Source organism: Camelus bactrianus, chromosome 20 (assembly GCF_048773025.1).
Source record: "Camelus bactrianus isolate YW-2024 breed Bactrian camel chromosome 20, ASM4877302v1, whole genome shotgun sequence".
NCBI lineage: Eukaryota > Metazoa > Chordata > Mammalia > Artiodactyla > Camelidae > Camelus > Camelus bactrianus.
The window spans coordinates 22,721,624-22,738,346 of NC_133558.1; the positions used below are offsets into that span (position 1 = coordinate 22,721,624).

General features: G+C 48.7%; 1 protein-coding gene across 8 annotated transcripts in view; it reads left to right on the forward strand.

Moving 5' to 3' along the window:
- The window catches only part of ZNF76 (zinc finger protein 76), a 31,422-nt gene extending 14,810 nt beyond the window's left edge, over positions 1-16,612 (forward strand). For 2 of the 8 annotated variants that reach the window (XM_074348536.1, XM_074348537.1), the window contains exons 2-14: positions 3,552-3,768; positions 7,150-7,230; positions 7,344-7,421; positions 8,632-8,831; positions 10,863-10,979; positions 11,274-11,349; positions 11,942-12,067; positions 12,188-12,367; positions 13,169-13,402; positions 13,497-13,660; positions 14,382-14,546; positions 15,109-15,222; positions 15,772-16,612. In XM_074348536.1, coding sequence (XP_074204637.1) covers positions 3,696-3,768; positions 7,150-7,230; positions 7,344-7,421; positions 8,632-8,831; positions 10,863-10,979; positions 11,274-11,349; positions 11,942-12,067; positions 12,188-12,367; positions 13,169-13,402; positions 13,497-13,660; positions 14,382-14,546; positions 15,109-15,222; positions 15,772-15,876 — 1,713 coding nt within the window. In that variant the 5' untranslated portion in view covers positions 3,552-3,695 and the 3' untranslated portion in view covers positions 15,877-16,612. Of the gene's footprint in view, positions 1-3,551; positions 3,769-7,149; positions 7,231-7,343; positions 7,422-8,325; positions 8,504-8,602; positions 8,832-10,862; positions 10,980-11,273; positions 11,350-11,941; positions 12,068-12,187; positions 12,368-13,168; positions 13,403-13,496; positions 13,661-14,381; positions 14,560-15,108; positions 15,223-15,771 lie in introns of those variants that run through there. The other 6 variants (XM_010949039.3, XM_074348538.1, XM_074348541.1 and 3 more) reach the window with 4 other exon arrangements.
- Positions 16,613-16,723: the final 111 nt, after the last annotated feature.

Consider the following 16,723-nt stretch of genomic DNA (forward strand, 5'->3'; position numbering starts at 1 on the left):
ACAGCTTCAAAGAGGCAGAATGTGGATTAGAATTTAAGCTGACTCCATAGCCTGTCTTTTTAACCACAGCATGGATTTTCCTCAGAAAGTCTCAATAGAATACAGATGAATTAAATTAAACCAACCAGTGCTTCAGCAGCCACAGGCCCCAGCAATAAAGATTTGAGGCCATTTTGTAATCCCTTTTCAATCTACAGTCTGCTTTTTTTCAGACCTAGGTCTCTTGAGTGTATTCTCACTTCTGACACAATGCTGTTAACACAAAAACAGGTTACCAAAAGAACTTTTCTCCCCAGTGAAGAGGATGAAAGTCAAAGGTCCTGGAGCAGACCAAGAAAGGCCAGGACCAGAGCTTCCATGACGTAGGGACCATGTGGGGTTTAACAGGATTAGCAGACCTAGTAGACCAGAGATGAGTCAGATGTCAGAATTCCCACCTAGACAGTGGTTCTTTGCCTCCTTTAGTCCCTGTAAGACTCAAATGACAATCATGGACTCTCTCCTTTTCGGAAAAAATGGACAAGCTCACACACCAGAAAGCATTATCAGGTGGCTGCAGGGTTCGTAAGCCCTCAGCTAAAAACTTCTGTGATTGGCAGCAGAGTAAACTGCTTAAAAGCAAACTCTGGAGCCAGATGGCAGCCTGAATTCAAATCCTCTTCTCCCACTTATTTGCTGTGCAACCTTGAGCAAGTTAATGTCTTGGGCTTCAATTCCCTCAACTGTAAAATGAGGATAATAATAGTATTTAATTATAGGATCGTTGTGAGGATTAAGCAAGTTACATGTGTAAATGCCTGGAACATGGTTTGCTCTCCAGCAGTGTTCACTCTTAGTGGCAGTAGTATTGCTATCCCCAGAGCTTAGCCCATTCATTAAATGTTTATGGACAGAATGGATGAGTAATTCTTGTGGAGGTGCCAGGTCTAGGGTAGAGCATCCCAACCAGTGTGTCACAAATGGGCTATAGTTATGTCAGGATACTGATCCACTCAGCCCTTGTGGCTACCAAACCCCTGCTGGTTGCTCCTGGCTTCAAGCAGCAACATCCAAAGTGTGACATTCAATTATCCTTCTCTCTGGATACCCTGATGTGAAAGCACTTTGGGCAGCACTGTTTTGAGAAGATCAGCTAGCAGGTAGTGAGACTCAAGTAGGCAGTCCAGACTCCCAAGTCCAGAAGAATTCTGTGGATGTGTGGCAAAGAGAATCTTATGAGCCTAGAGCAGAGGCTTCATAAGTCTGGGCTCTCCTGCTCCAGTATGCTCCACACCACAGCAGCAAGAGCCGGTGCTGCCAGTAGGATGCTCCAGTGCTTCCCTCCTCATACAAAGACCTGGTGAGCCTCTCTCCAAGGATTTATGGAGAGCTCACAGTGAACCAGAAACCAGGCTGGAGCCCAAAGTCTTGTGTAGGCAACATGTGTTAAAGAGGTCATGATAAGTACTAAAGTAGGTGACTCCAGGATTGTGAGTGCCAGAAAGAGGTAGTGCCCAGGGCTACAGGGACTTATAAGGGGACCAGCCTTGCCTGCAAAGTGAATGAATTCTTAGGATGATAAGAAGCCACTGAAGAGTTCTAATCAAGAAAGTAGCAGATTTAGTTTTTACTTTTTTTAAGACACCTGGCACACAATGTTACAAGAATAGGAAACAGGCAAGAATTTATTTAAGGATATACGTTAGGAGGCTCTTACAGTAATCAAGAGGTGAGAGGTGATTGATACCTACCTGAAATTAGGTATCTAGATTTTTTTTATTTTTTAAATTGAAGTATAATTGCCATACATTATGTTCAAGTGTACAACATAATGATTCAATATTTGTGTATACTGTGAAATGATCATCGCAGTTAAGTCTAGTTAACATCCAGCAACATATGTAATTGTTTTGTGATAAAAGCTTTTAAGATTTACTCTCTTAGCAACTTTCAAATATGCAGTAAACTGTTATTAACTGTAATCAGCGTGCTGTCTGTTACATGCCCAAGACTTATTTTGTAACTAGAGGTTGGTACCTTTTTAGTCCCTTATTCCCTCCACTCATTTTACTACCCCCAATCCTGGCTTTTGGCAACTACCAATCTGTTCTCTGTGTCTAGGAATCTGAGGGGTTTTTTTTGTTTTAAGATTCCACATATAAGTGAGATCTCACAGTATTTCTCTTCATCAGGCAGAGAAAAACAAATGGCAAGATTTCGTTCTTTTTATGGCTGAATAATATCCGTGTGTGTGTGTGTGTGTGTGTGTGTGAGAGACATCTTTATTCGTTTACCCTTCAGTGGACACTTAGGCTGTTTCCATGTCTTGACCATTATAAATAATGCTGTAGTGAACATGGGGGTGCATATATCTTTTCAACTTAATGTTTTTGTTTTCTTTAGATAAATATCCAGAAGTGAAATTGCTAGATCAAATGGTAGTTCTATTTTCAATTTTTTGAGGAACCTCCATACTGTTTTCCATAGTGGCTGCACCAATTTACATCCCACCAACAATGCACAAGAGTTTCCTCTACTCGACATGCTCACCAACACCTTTTTTTTCCTTGTCTTTCCGGTAGTAGCATTCTGACAGGTGTAAGATATCTCATTGTGGTTTTGATTTGCATTTCCCTGATGATTAGGGATATTGAGCATCTTTTCATGTATCAGAAGCCTTTTGTATATCTTCTTTGGGAAAATATGTACTCAGATCCTCTGCCCACTTTTTAATTGGATTGTTTGGTTTTTTGCTATTGAGTTGTATGAGTTCTTTGTATATTTTGGATATTAACCCCTTATCAGATACATGATTTGCAAATACTTTCTCCCATTTAGTAGGTTACCTTTTCATTTTGTTGATGGTTTTCTTTGCTGTGCAGAAGCTTTTTAGTTTAATGTAGTCCCACTTGTTTGTTTTTGCTTTTGTTTCTTTTGCTTTTGGGGTCAAATCCAAAAAAATCGTCACCAAGACTGATGTCCAGGAGCTGACCACCTGTGTTTTCTTCTAGGAGTTTTATGGTCTCAGGTCTTACATTCAAGTCTTTAATCCATTTTGAGTTAATTTTTGTGTATGGTGTAAGATGGTGGTGTATCTAGACTTCTGAGGGAAAAGGAAGACTCAAGAATTACCCCCACCGATTGTGGGTGGCTGGAGATGCTATCCCTGGGGTAGGGGATACTAGAAGTGGAACATTTCGAAGGAGGGTGGCCTTGTGAGTTCTGCTGGGGAATCATTCCATTTGTGATGCCTATAGAGTCTTTACAAGGATGGATCTGAGCAAAAGAGAGATGTCAGAAATCTCACAGAGAACCAGCAGTAGTGGAGTTGGCTGCTTACCTTCAGTGGGGCTCCCTTCTAAGAGGAGCAAGTTTAAAAGTGGATTTTAATTAATGAAATTGTACTTTACATCCAGTTTGGCTGGCGTGCTTCTCTTATATAACCTTTAGAATTCTTAAATGTGTATATTTTGAAGCCTCTTAATAAAAACCAGTATAGTTATCTACTTTGCAGAATTCATGTTTTTCTTCTTGGCTGGCCTCATCCACTTTTTCCCTGTGTGTCCTTGCAGCAGGAGGAAGTCGTGCAACTCACAATATGACACTGTCCACTTTCTCAGATTTGTGACGCAAAAAGAAATCTCTGACCTCAGCTGTGGCTCTCGGTGCTAGGAGGAAGCCAACTTCATGTCTGAGTGCACGAGCAGTAGTTTGCCATGGAGAGCTTGGGGCTGCAGACGGTGACCCTCAGTGATGGGACAACAGCCTACGTCCAGCAAGCTGTGAAAGGTATTTCTGGGGACCTCAGAATGCCACCCTATCCCCTTCCAAGGGTCTCATCATCACCCTGCCCTCCCACCTGCTTGCCACAACTTGCTCTGCATGAGAGACTCTCAGGGCAATTGGTAAAAGGGGACCTCTTTAAAATAAAATGCCGTGTAGGCAGGCTGGAGAATCAGATGAGTCTAGCTATAGGAGCCAAGACCCCTGAAAGGCAGAATCCCTTACATGTGGTGAGTAGTTCATAAAGATTTCTGGAATGGATGAACACAGTGCTGGTTATGACTTCCTGCTTTTCATGTATTCCCTGTCCAGTTTCTCAGTGCTTTCTAGAAGCAGTTCATTTTGATTTAAGCAAGTTTAAGCACTCAAACTATCTTCTGAGCATCGACCATATACAACATACTCTTCTAGGTCAGGGGGCACCCAAGCATAGATCTCATGCCTTAGGCCCATCTAGGATTGCCAGAAATTAAAATATAGAGCACACAGTTAAATTTTAATTGCAGAAAAACAATGAATAATTTTGTAGTGTAAATATGTCCCAAATACTGCATGAGAAAGATGTATAAAAAATGAGTTAAACATTTAAAACAGTAAAATAATAACACCAATAACTAAAAAAAAATTCATTATCTGAAATTCAGATTTACCTGAAATTCAGATTCTCAAGTTGGGCATGGAGTCAGAACAGAGTGTTGTTGAAGAGCAGGGCCTTCTGGCCAGGGACACTCACTGTCATGACAGGCTTCTTCTTTCTGGCCACAATTCTCAGGCATGCCAGATGGCACGCATGTCTTTTTTGGACAGCACTGGGCAAACACTGCCTCATTCCTATTCTTTATTTTTCCTTTTCTGGATTCTGTGAGTGCCACCATCCACATGACTGCACTGTCATTGAAACATTGCCTTCCTTCTTTTCAACATGTTGTCAAAATGTATTTCAGGTCCCAAGATTACAGATTAATTGTTTGTTGATTTCATTTTAAATTGTCTGCTTCCTGATGACGACAAAGAGGCCCCTTAATCTCGTCAATAAGCTCTTTCCATGTGACAGTGTTTGGATCTGACTGGCTTCGTTTTCTTAAGAATGGAACTTCTCTTTGAAGCCTGAAACCTGCTGTTCGCAGACTTCCCATCACAGGTCTTTCCCCTTTGATGCAATCTCAGTGGGATGGAAGAACTCAGGAGCTGTAGATAGGGCTGTGTTTACTCTATGGACCCAGTTATTTCCCATGCCTCAGTCTTCTGTTGTGAGTTAATGGTTGAATGAATGAGTAAAAAACAAGTGGCCACATTTGACCTGAGAAAGCCACATTCTTTTCTCATGTCTTTCCTTCTTATATCTAGATCTCTTTGCCTCCCTCATCTCCCCATTTATATCGTTCTCTCATCACTCTTCCTGGCTCTGTTCTCTGCCTCCTCCACAGTGCTGCTGTGGGTGCTTACACATGGGCACACACACACTCACACACAACAGATTTCACACTACTGAGAAGAGAGCTGGCCTTCAGGAACCAGAGCCACACTGTCCTGAAAGGCATCACTTGCCGTGAGCTCCTCTGAAGCTCTTGAGCAGGGCACTTTCATCTGTCAGCAGGCTCTCTGTCTGGGCCCAGTTTAGCCAGCAGGAAGCCCTAAAACTTTATGAGACTTAGTCTATAATTAGGGTAAGCATAAAATGTGTTTATTCAAAGCTGAAACTTTTGAGAGTGAAACAGCAAGCCATGGATAAATATACTGGGACTGTTCTAGGCAAACAGGAACCTATGGTACCTCTACAGTGGGTACAAGGGCCCCATCAGTCAGCTCTTCTCCTTGCTGCCTCTCCTTGTTGTCATCTCTGGTTGTTAGAGGAAATTCTAGGTTGAAATTTTTTCCCGAATAACTCTCCTCAACATCTTGTTTCCTACCCTGAAGCAATAACCGCTCTGCTACCCGCTGATACTTTCAGAACCCCAGGTACTGGTGCCCTTGCCAGGACAGGTAAAGTGTTAAAAGGCAGGGTAACCTATTGCTTGCAGGTGGGAGGGAAGTTGGGAAGTCACTCTCCCCTCATGTCAGCTGCCTTTCTCTCCGACTTCTTACCTTTGTCTCCTCCTTACCTGCTGTTGGCCGGGTTGTAGAACTGTTAGTTACTGACCCAAGAAGACTCAGTTTGGGAATTCTGAGGAGGGAGACATCAGCAGAGAGATGAGCCAGAAGCAGCTGCCTTGTCCTTTTCCCACATCATAAGAGCTCAAATTCCTAAACCTGAAACTTGTAAAGAAAGGAACAAACAAACCACTTGTCATTAACTCTTCAGTCTCCGTTTTCTTCTTCCCTTTCTCATTTCCTTTACCCCTTCTCCCTCCCAAACTCACTGAACATAGGGAGAGTCCTCTCTAATTACGATTCTAAATTGAAGAGCCTTTTACTCTCAGAAGTGCTTTCCAGTAAGGATTTGAGATAAAGGAAGGGTAATATCTTAGAAACTCTTAGGAACCTGGAAACTTAATAATTTTAATACTGCTTGTTGTGTTGCCTTAGATGAGTCAATTGTTTTACTAGAAAATTAGAATGAAAATGTCAGGGATCAGTGAAGGAAGCATTACCCAACAGTGGCAGTGGAACAAGACCTAGATGGACATGTTGCATTCAACAGCTCCTTGTTGCTCTACTTTGTTTCTTCTAAAATGCTGATTGGGCTTATTACAGTAAACGCTAGGATTTATTGAGGGTTGACCACATACCTGGCACTGTTTTATATTCATAAACTCACTTAACCCTCACAGCAACCCTGTGAAGAAGAAACCATGTTTAATCCTCATTTTAAGAAGAGAAAACTGAGGCACAGTGAGGTTAAATAAGCATCTGAGATCACACAGCTAGTAAGAGGTAGAGCTAAAATTCAAACCCAGGAGGCTGGACTTGTGCCAGAGCCCATTGCTTTTAACCTCTAAGTTCTGCTGCCTTATCAGAGGGTCTGGGTCTTAGCATACTGCTACAGAGAGACGAGGAAATGTATTTTGATTTAGTTTGAGCCATATCTGAATTTTGATCCACTGGGGACTTTCCAGGTTTCAGGGCATCCTTTTTCACCATTTTGGTCAATCTCAGCAACTTAGTGCTAGGTTGGAAGTCCCCACTTTGCCAGGTGTGGGTGAAATAATAAGTAAAGTTGTGTCTCTTGCGAGTGACAGGAAGGGAGTCTGTTGGGAGCCATAAGGTTCCTCATGACAGGATGTTTTTACCCCTAGTACCTCTGAGGCCCTGACCTGGGAGGCAGGGAGGGAGGTAGCATGGAATGTCACGCAGACTGAGCCTCAAACAGACCTCTGCTAAAACAGGCAGGTGTCCCTCAGCCCTCTTCTGGGCCTGGCCCGCTTCTCTCCATTTCTACCTCCACAGGAGAGAAGCTTCTAGAAGGGCAAGTGATCCAGCTCGAAGACGGGACCACTGCATATATTCACCAAGTGACAGTGCAGAAAGGTGAGGGCATCCTGAGACACCCCTGCCTCATGAGGTAGGCCGGGCAGTCCCCACTGAAGGACCCCTCCCTGACATCGAACTCCAGAGAAAGGCGAACATTGCTCTCATTACAGAACCTCTTTCGTTTGAGGATGGACAACCTGTGCAGCTGGAAGATGGCAGCATGGCCTACATACACCGCACACCCAAAGGTGGGTTCACAGTCGTCACAACTGGTGGGAAGGAAGGGAGGCAGAAGTGACAGAGGTTGGGGCATGGAGTTGTGCACCTTGGGAGTTGGGGCATAGACATGGGATCTGTGGTCCCCAAGCTCACCTGGATTAGCAGTGTCGCCTGCCTTCCCTGGTGTGGACCGCAGGAGCAGCTGTTTCCTACGCCAGGAGGCTCCGCCTTGGGAATTAGTAGCATGGGCCTTGATGGCAGCTTTGGCTCCAGCACAGCCACAAAGTTTTAGAGCTTTAAATAGGACCCAACGACACCATCCAAGACCAGGACTGAAAACTTAATTAACATTTTTTAAGAATGAAGCTTTTAAGGTACTGAAGAATAATGGTTTATTCCTATTACAAGTAGTTTCTTGAGCAATTATTGTGTGCCACGTGTTGTACTAGGTGTGGAGTATACAAGAGAGAACACAGCCAGACATAGTCCCTGCTCTCCTAGAGTCTAGTGGGGAAATAGGCCTCACTAGGGAACCATCACTGAGGAACTTATCATTGAAAAAGGGATTCAGGCTCAGGGAGGGCTTCTCTGAGGAAGTGATGCTTGAGCTGAGAGCTGAAGGATGAAGTGGGCTTAGCTAGGGGAAGAGCAACTGCAGGAAGGGTTCAGTACTCCAGACAGAAGGAACAGCAGGTGTGGCCCAGAGACCAGGGTGAGGTGGGCAGGGAGAAAGAATGCACGTTCGAGGAACTACTAGGAGCTAGAGTACTGGGGATGAGGGCAGAGCGGGTAAGAGGAAGCTGAACAGAGAGAGGCGGGGGCCAGAGCACTGGGGCTTCAGGATAAAGTTTTGGTCTTTATTCTGAAACCAGTGGGATACGGTTGAACTGTTTAGGCCATCAAGTAACACAGTCACGTTTGTGTCCTGCAAAGATCCCCCTGGATGCTGTGCTGCCACCATTTAGGAGGTTCTTCAGGTCATCTAGGCCAGTGATGCTGGTTCCCTCAGGTCATCAAGGAGCTTGTGGGTTCCCAATCAGTACTTCATAGGAGACCTCATCCTTAGGAGGGGCAGCCCCAGAAAGAGGGCTAGCCAGAGTGAATCATCAAGGTGAGGGGCAAGAAGCCCAATACTGAAATCCTCCTTAGTATACGTACATCTCGTTACCTTAAAGCCCAGGTCCCAGCCATATCTCTTGCCCTTGTGCAGTGTTTGGGCTAACCTCATGTACCCTGCAGAGGGCTATGACCCCAGTGCCCTGGAAGCCGTCCAGCTGGAAGATGGCTCCACTGCCTACATTCACCACCCCATGGCTGTGCCATCGGACAGCACCATCCTGGCCGTGCAGACAGAGGTGGGCTTGGAGGACCTGGCCACAGAGGATGATGAGGGCTTCAGTGCAGACACTGTGGTGGCCCTGGAGCAGTATGCCAGCAAGGTGAGCTCGGCTTTCTGGGCCCTGCCAAATCTGCCACTTCTCTGGAGGAAGGGGTAGCCCTGTGCTTGGTTATGGCCCAGGCTACTCCCTTTGCCCCTCTGCCCTGGCTCCCCCAACTCATCTCTCACACGTCATCATCTAGGGCGAGCGTCCCAGCCTGGCTGGGGCCGCCGACAGCTGTTTACACTTACCCTTGTTTATGCTGTCTCTGCAGAGGGAAGGCAGCTGTAAGAAACAGTGATATCCAAACTGTGGGAATTTAGGCCCAACTTCACTTTGTGCTGTCTGAGAAAGCCCTTGCCAGTGACTTTTATTAGTTTTTCAGTCCACTGAGGTCAGATGTTCTTGTATTTATGTCTTCTCTGCAACTCATTAAGTCATTTGGGAAAATAACTTCAGTAGGCAGTGGCCAGGGCAGATTTAACAGAGCAGCTAGGATTCTTGAAACACAAAGCCTGCACAGTAGCTCAGCTGCAAAGGAGAAAAATCTTGGCTTTCCCAACATCGATCAGTCTAAGCTCTCTCTGCTGGAGCTGTGGTTCTGCCCACAGGGGAAATGGGTACAGAGATCTGTGAGCTTTCCAAACCAGGGTGCTCCCTCCCCAAAATGAACTGCAGAGCCTCAGGGTGTGGCAGGGTTTCCTGCAGCACTAGTTTTACCAAAAGATTGGGGGGAGTTGTTTTTTATAATAAAACTAGCGTCGCTGGATCATAGACAAGAAGAGGAAATCCTCATGTCTTTTCAAACTGAAGCACAAAACTTTACAGTAGGCCCCTCTGGGCTATGCCTACTCCCACCCCAGTTCCCTCAGTGTCAGGTGTATTTAAGAAGCCAAATTTGAGGCTTACTGCTGTTGGAAAGACAACTGGGCTTCAAGTCATGAGCCCTGAGATCTGTGCTGGCTCTGCCTTTACCTAGTCTGACCTTGGGTAAGTCACGCCCCTCCTAGGCCTTGGCTTATTCCTCTCTCGTATAATGAGATGGGACCAGATGCTTTCAGAAGTTGCTACCAGCCCTGAAGTTCCTTGATTTCCTCAATTACCTCAAGAGTCATGGGAATGCTATCTGAACATCTGAGTGGGTTAGCCCACCAAGCAGGCCTGGCCACCTGTGACCATCCATTGCCATCCACCAGCTGCTTAAATATCCATGAAACTTTGTCAGCTGCTTGACCTCTTGACCTAGAGATGACTAGACAGAACTTGCCATGGATTTGGCTTCCCTCCTTTGTCTCCTACTCACCACAACTTCTGGAGTTCTGTTTCAGGAGTTCCTGGGAAGGTCATGGTGTCCCAGAAACAAAGACTAAGGGACAGTCCCAGCAGGACTTTGCCCAGAAAAGCAGAACAGTAAGGGCTCTCTGAAGCCAGAGGCTGGTGTGAAACGGGTGATTCCAGCAGGGTTCCCGGAAGAGATGGAAGGGGAGGACTTGTCAATTAGCTGGGTGCTGTGGTTAGAACTGAGCTTTTGATGGGACCCTCAGGGCCCTGCCCTGGGCGCTTCTGCAGTTAAATGGTTGTGGCCACCTCACTTCTGGTGAACCCATGTGAGCTCAACCCTACAGTAAGCCTCTTGTTTATGCCCTTTCCAAGCACAGGGAGGAAGGAGTCTCCTCTCACCAGAGGATAGACATGTCCAGAGTTGCAGCCTCCTAAGTTGGTGGTTAAAAGGGGGATTGCTGGCTCTCAGCCCAGCTTGAGTGTGGCCATTCAGACCACTCCTCCCCCTCCTTACCTAGCCATCTAGGAAATGCCCTTTCTCCTGTAGCTGTCATAGCCCCTATGACATTTAGTCCTTCCTCTGTCCGTTAGGGATGGGTGGTGACTCCACACGCTAGCCTCATTTCTTCTGCATTGTGCCCCAGTGTCTGTTCCTTGTCTGTTTAGATCTGTCACCCAGGTTGCCCTTCTCCCTCTGGTAGGTTTAACTCTGCTTATTGGGTCTTAAGCTGCCAGCTGGACCCCGTGTCCCACCTCTTCCTGTCTTTCATTGAGGAGAACACAAAGGGACCCCAAGATTTTTTTCCTCAGGTTCTACATGACAGCCAGGCTCCCCATAACGTCAAAGGACAGCAGGTTGGGGACAGGGCATTCCGCTGTGGCTACAAGGGCTGTGGACGTCTCTACACCACTGCTCATCACTTAAAGGTAAGGTTGCTGTAAAGAGCTTTCAGACTGGAACTGGTCCCTGCCCTCAAGTTGCCCATTGCCTCCTGGAAGGAAGAGATGATTGTACAGAAATGTCAGCACAGGGGAGCTGTGACCCACATGAAGAATGCAGGACAGAGTATCAGGGAAGGCTCTCTGGAGGAGGTGGCATCTCAGCTGAAGAGGAAGCAAAATAAAGGAGATGGCTAGTGCTGATACTCTGGGCCCTAAAGAGAACCAAAGTGTCCATTCACACCTCTGTCCTTCCAATTATGTGATTGCTTGTCCTTACAGGTGCATGAGAGAGCTCATACAGGTGACCGTCCATACAGGTGTGATTTCCCCGGCTGCGGAAAGGCCTTTGCCACAGGTAACCTAATGGAGACCAAGGTAGACTGCTTCCAGTTGAGGGCAAAGGGTTCTAGATTAGCTTTGGCAGCTCCCTGAAGGGAACCAAGCACCAGGCTGCTTCCCTGGAGTAACTACTGTCAGAGTGCTCTGACTGCAGGGCGTTGTCTCAAGGAATCCCTGTTAACAGAAACAAGAGGCAGCATGGTCCAGGCCAGCAGGCCTGGGGATTGGTAGAGGGACCTGCCCCTGTGTTGGCGCTGACACCAACCAGTGGAGAGTGTTGGGTGGGCCGCTGAATCTCTCTGAGCTTCATTTTCCCCCTGAATTGAGGACCTTTAGCCATAGGTTCTCTGGCTTCCCTCTTACACTGGTCTGGAATGGCACCAGCTGTCCCTGGAGAAGGAAGGAGAGCAGAGTGGGCTTCTCCAGCCCCTCTTATCTGCCCAGGCAGGGGTAGCATAGAGGCAGACACAGGCTTCTTGTGCCAAAGGAGGTCTAGAGCCTCACAGAGCACACCTCAGATGGAGAGCCTCTGCATTAGGAAGGTGAGAGGGTGGAGGATAAGACCCCACCGAGCGGTCTTCTTACCCCTCCCTCCTGCACGGGGACAGGATATGGGCTGAAGAGCCATGTGCGCACCCACACCGGTGAGAAGCCATACAAGTGTCCAGAGGAGCTGTGCAGCAAGGCCTTCAAGACCTCAGGAGACCTGCAGAAGCACGTCCGGACCCACACCGGTGGGCTGGGCCCTGCCCTCCCTGCCCCATTCAGACTTGGACCCAAGCCTGGGGCTGTCCCCGCTCCCTGTCTGGCATGACCCCTCCCTGAGTCGCCCCTCACACAGCCCATCTCCACAGGTGAACGCCCGTTCCGGTGCCCCTTTGAGGGCTGTGGCCGCTCCTTCACCACATCTAATATCCGCAAGGTACATGTGCGCACCCACACAGGCGAGCGGCCCTACACCTGCCCCGAGCCCCACTGTGGCCGTGGCTTCACCAGCGCCACCAACTACAAGAATCACGTGCGCATCCACACAGGTGGGCCAGCTGGCATGTGAGGACCACCCCCACTGAGAGCTCAACCCCTTCTGCCGTAGGCTTCTGACCTGAGACATGTTCTCCACGCCTAGCCCAGAGCCCTTCCCTACTGGTTGTTCCAGCCTGTGGGCAGGGCTGAATCCCCAGACCACTCTTTTACTTGCAGTGAGTGGTTCCTCCATTTCCAGTTGGGTCCAATCTGACAGGCATTGCCAGCCCTCTCAGCTCCTTGTCACCTCTCTACATCCATCCTGAGTTCTCCCCCTCCAGCTGAGCTCCTGGGAGTAGGCTAGGGTCAGGCTTGATGGGGAAAAAGCAGAGTGAAGTGTCATCTTCAGCTCCTCACCTCATCCACTGTCATATGACTCCTGTGTACCTTCCCCCTCCCCAGTGTTACGTCCCTGTTCAGCCTCCTGTGTCACCTCTCAGACGCATGTGTCCCCTCACTCTCCCATTGCGCCTGACACATCAGTCATCCCTCTCTGTCTCCTGCCTCTTCTGTTCACAACCCTCAACCTTACAAGCCCCCAGCACCTCCCACCAGCCCCTTCACTAGCCTCATCCTTGCCCCATCCCCTCATTTTCTCCCCACCTTGTCTCTGGGCTCAAGGGTCCCACACTCACATCCCCTCTGTCTTCCACGGGCCACCTTCCCCAGCTCTGTCCATTCAGAGTCCCAGATCTCAGTCCCTCTTCCTCCCTCTGGCTCTCCCTTCACCAACCCTGTTCCCCACCCCTGTCCCCTTAGTTTTCCCCTTGCCAGCCCCAGTTCCCACCACCCTCACAGCCCAGTGTCCCCAGGGGAGAAGCCATACGTTTGCACGGTGCCAGGCTGCGGGAAGCGCTTCACCGAGTACTCAAGCCTGTATAAGCACCACGTGGTACACACACACTGCAAGCCCTACACCTGCAGCACCTGCGGCAAGACCTACCGGCAGACCTCCACCCTGGCCATGCACAAGCGCAGTGCCCATGGCGAGTTGGAGGCCACGGAGGAGAGTGAGCAGGCCCTGTATGAGCAACAGCAGCTTGAGGGTGAGGGGTGTGGGCAGGAGGTGAGGGTGGAGACAAGCCTGGCCTCCCTGTGACCACCTGGTGGCAGGTGTCAGCCTGGGCTCTCCTCTCCCAGCCGCCTCTGCAGCTGAGGAGAGCCCGCCACCCAAACGACCCCGCATTGCTTACCTGTCGGAGGTGAAAGAAGAAGGTGATGACATCCCAGCCCAAGTGGCTATGGTGACCGAGGAGGAGGGGGCCCCTCAGGTGGCTCTGATCACTCAGGATGGTGCCCAGCAGGTACAGGCCTTGGGGGTAGGGTAGGGGTGGGTCACTCTGGCTAGTAACCTCTCCCACTCCCTCTGGGGAACCCCAAAGTTCTGACAGCCTCATCTCCATCTAGTTTCTCTTTTTTAGTCTTATGGATCGCAGAGAGCTGAGACTGAGGGTACAAATCTTGTAATGCAGGCCCCCATCTTCCTCGTGCATCCACCTCAGTCTCTGGGACTTCTGGAGCATAGTTAGTAGTGAGTTAGCACAGTTAGTAGTTAGAGGCTGACAGGTCCTGATCATCTGAATGAGACACTTAGGTTTCCTTCTCAGAGGGGCATGTTGGTATGGGAGCCAGAGCATGGTGTGGGGTCTGGAAGCCTGGGATTTCTAGCTGGCAGTGTAACCTGATCCTTGTCGGCACCCTCACTGTCCAGTGAGCACCTGTGCCTTTTGGAGTTGACATGAGGATGAAATTAGGTAGAGATCATGAATTGAATGGAACCGAGCCCTGAGGCAAAGTGATGGTGAATAGAGGTAGTCAGCAGAATTCTTGCAGTGTAACCCCTCTTTGCAGCCTAGGGCCTATTTTGCTTGAGTGTCCTGACCCCCTCCACACCTGGGACGTGATGCTGATCTTCTAGCTTACCAATAAGCTAAGCTGGTCTGGGAGAGCAGATGTGTCTGCCTAGGGGCTTTCAGACATCCGTCCCCTGCACTCCCAGATCATCTTCTTCCTTCCTGTTGGCAGGTCAGCCTGTCCCCAGAAGACCTGCAGGCCCTGGGGAGTGCCATCAGTATGGTGACCCAGCATGGGAGCACCACCCTCACCATCCCCAGCCATGAAGATGACCTTGCCACATCTGGCACTCATACAGTCACCATGGTCAGCGCCGATGGCACCCAGACGCAGCCCGTATGACCAGGCGGTTTGCTTGGGGTTTCTTGTTCTCTCATCCTTCCTTTCTGTGGGATGGGCCTTAAAGTGCAGGCTGAATTAATCAAGCCTTCTTATGAGGACCAACATTCCCGCATAAAGACATAAAGGGTCTTCCCTACAGCAGTTCTGGGCCATCAGTGACTTGCCTTGTTGAAAACCATTTCACTGGGAGTCAAGAGGCAGTTTCTCAATCTCCCATCTATCCCCAATTTGCTTTGCTACCATAGACAGGTCACTTTTCCATGGACTTTAGACCATTTTCAAATGAGGGGGTTAAATTATCTCTGGGGCCTTTTCCAGGTCTGTCATTCTGTGATTCAAAATTACTAAATTAAATTGGCTGTAAGTTAAAGAAAAATACAACCTCCCTTAGCTCTGAGCTCCAGGCTAATTAATCTGACCCTAATCTGACCCATAATGGTTTTATGCATTTCCTTCTGGTTGTTCCCAGCCACCTTGCTTGGAGGGATTTTTTTTGGATTGGGAATTGGGAGAGTAATGTCTGTGGGTTGGAAAACCTCATTGTTCTGTATTTCAGGTCACAATCATTACCTCTGGGACTGTGGTGGCCGAGGACTCAAGTGTAGCATCCCTTCATCATCAACAGGTGGCATTGTTGGCCACAGCCAGTGGAACTCACATTGCGGTGCAGGTGAGTAGAGAGAGGTCTGCTAGGAGAAAGGAACAAGAAGGGGTGGGGAACTAGATGGCAATCTTGAAGAGAACAGCATTTGGTTCAACAAGAGCCCATTTCAGAGGACAAATCCCTTTCTGCCTGCATCCACGCACCTGTCTCTGGCTCTTTCTTGACGAAGGCAGGTTGGTGAAGCCCCTTCCAACTTTCAGAATAACTTTGATGGCAATCTACCTGGTGCTTTAAGTCCTTTGTTTTTTCATGTCCCTGTTTCTTCACCTGGAATATAAGGAGGCTGAAGTAGATGATTACCAAGGTCCTCTCGAGCCAGTCATTAAGCAAACTGGTCTTTGCCTCTCGACCATTCCATGGCTCCCTCGCCATGCCTAGCCTAATTCTAGAATTCTGTCAGTGAACTTCCTGTTTATTGAGGTCCTACAAAGTGTTCAAATATGTGGCACTTGGTGGGTGGAGGAGATTCAGAAAAGTAGGCCACATATACACATATACCTCTGGAATCTAGGAGGGAGGGTCTCACTCCTTCCTTCTCCACCCCCTTCTCCACAGCTGGAAGAGCAGCAGACCTTAGAGGAGGCCATCAGTGTGGCCACTGCTGCCATGCAGCAGGGGGCTGTGACCCTGGAGACCACAGAGTCGGAGAGTGGCTGCTGAGCCCAAGAGGGCTGGGTCCCACGCTGTGTTGGAGGAGGTGCATCCTTGCCTCCAACGGCCCAGGCTGTGGCTGACATGTGGAAGGTGGCCACATGGGTCTCTAGGGCGAGAAGGTGGCAGAAAAACGGCCTAAAGGGCATAGAGGCCCTGCCCAAGAGGAGGTCCAAGCAGCTGGAATTGGGGGAGTGTGCCATCCTCTGGAGCTAAGGAGGACAAGCTTGATCACCATGCTGCACTGGGATTCCCTTCCCCCAGTATCAGCTGGGCGCCATCTCCTCCCTCTGGAAAACACCCTTCCTGCCCTTGGTCCACTCCCCTTCTCAGGTGGCGATTAGGGCTGCTCTTGGGACTGGTCCTCCACTCCGACTGGTCAGTGCCCACCAGGGGAGAAGGCAGATAGCTCTTCAGCCCAGTAGGGGCAGTGCAGCACAGCCTTGTCCCTCCCAGCAATAACCACCTCCCCGGAGGCCAGCCAAGATGCCTGGCCACTTGGCAGCAGGGACTTCTTGCCACCATAGTCAGAATTGCTCAGGGGCCTGTGACTGGAGAAAAGGTGCCCAGCCCCCCCCAACCCCCAGCTGCTCCCCAACCTCTGGCAGAGAGGCAGGGAGCAACCTTGTACATACTGGGGATTGGGTGTAATTTTTTTTTTAATTCCATTTTGATTATTTTTTTCTCTTCTCTGGATGGTGGTGGCAAATGGGTGAATGAGTATTTAATAAAAGTTCCAAGTTTCCACCTGGGTGCTTCCGTTCAGTTTGGGGCCCTGGTGGCAAGGCTGGTCAACTCAGGCTCTTAGCCTTGTATCCCAGGCACAGACCTCACTTGGCTTCAGTTCTGGACTGTT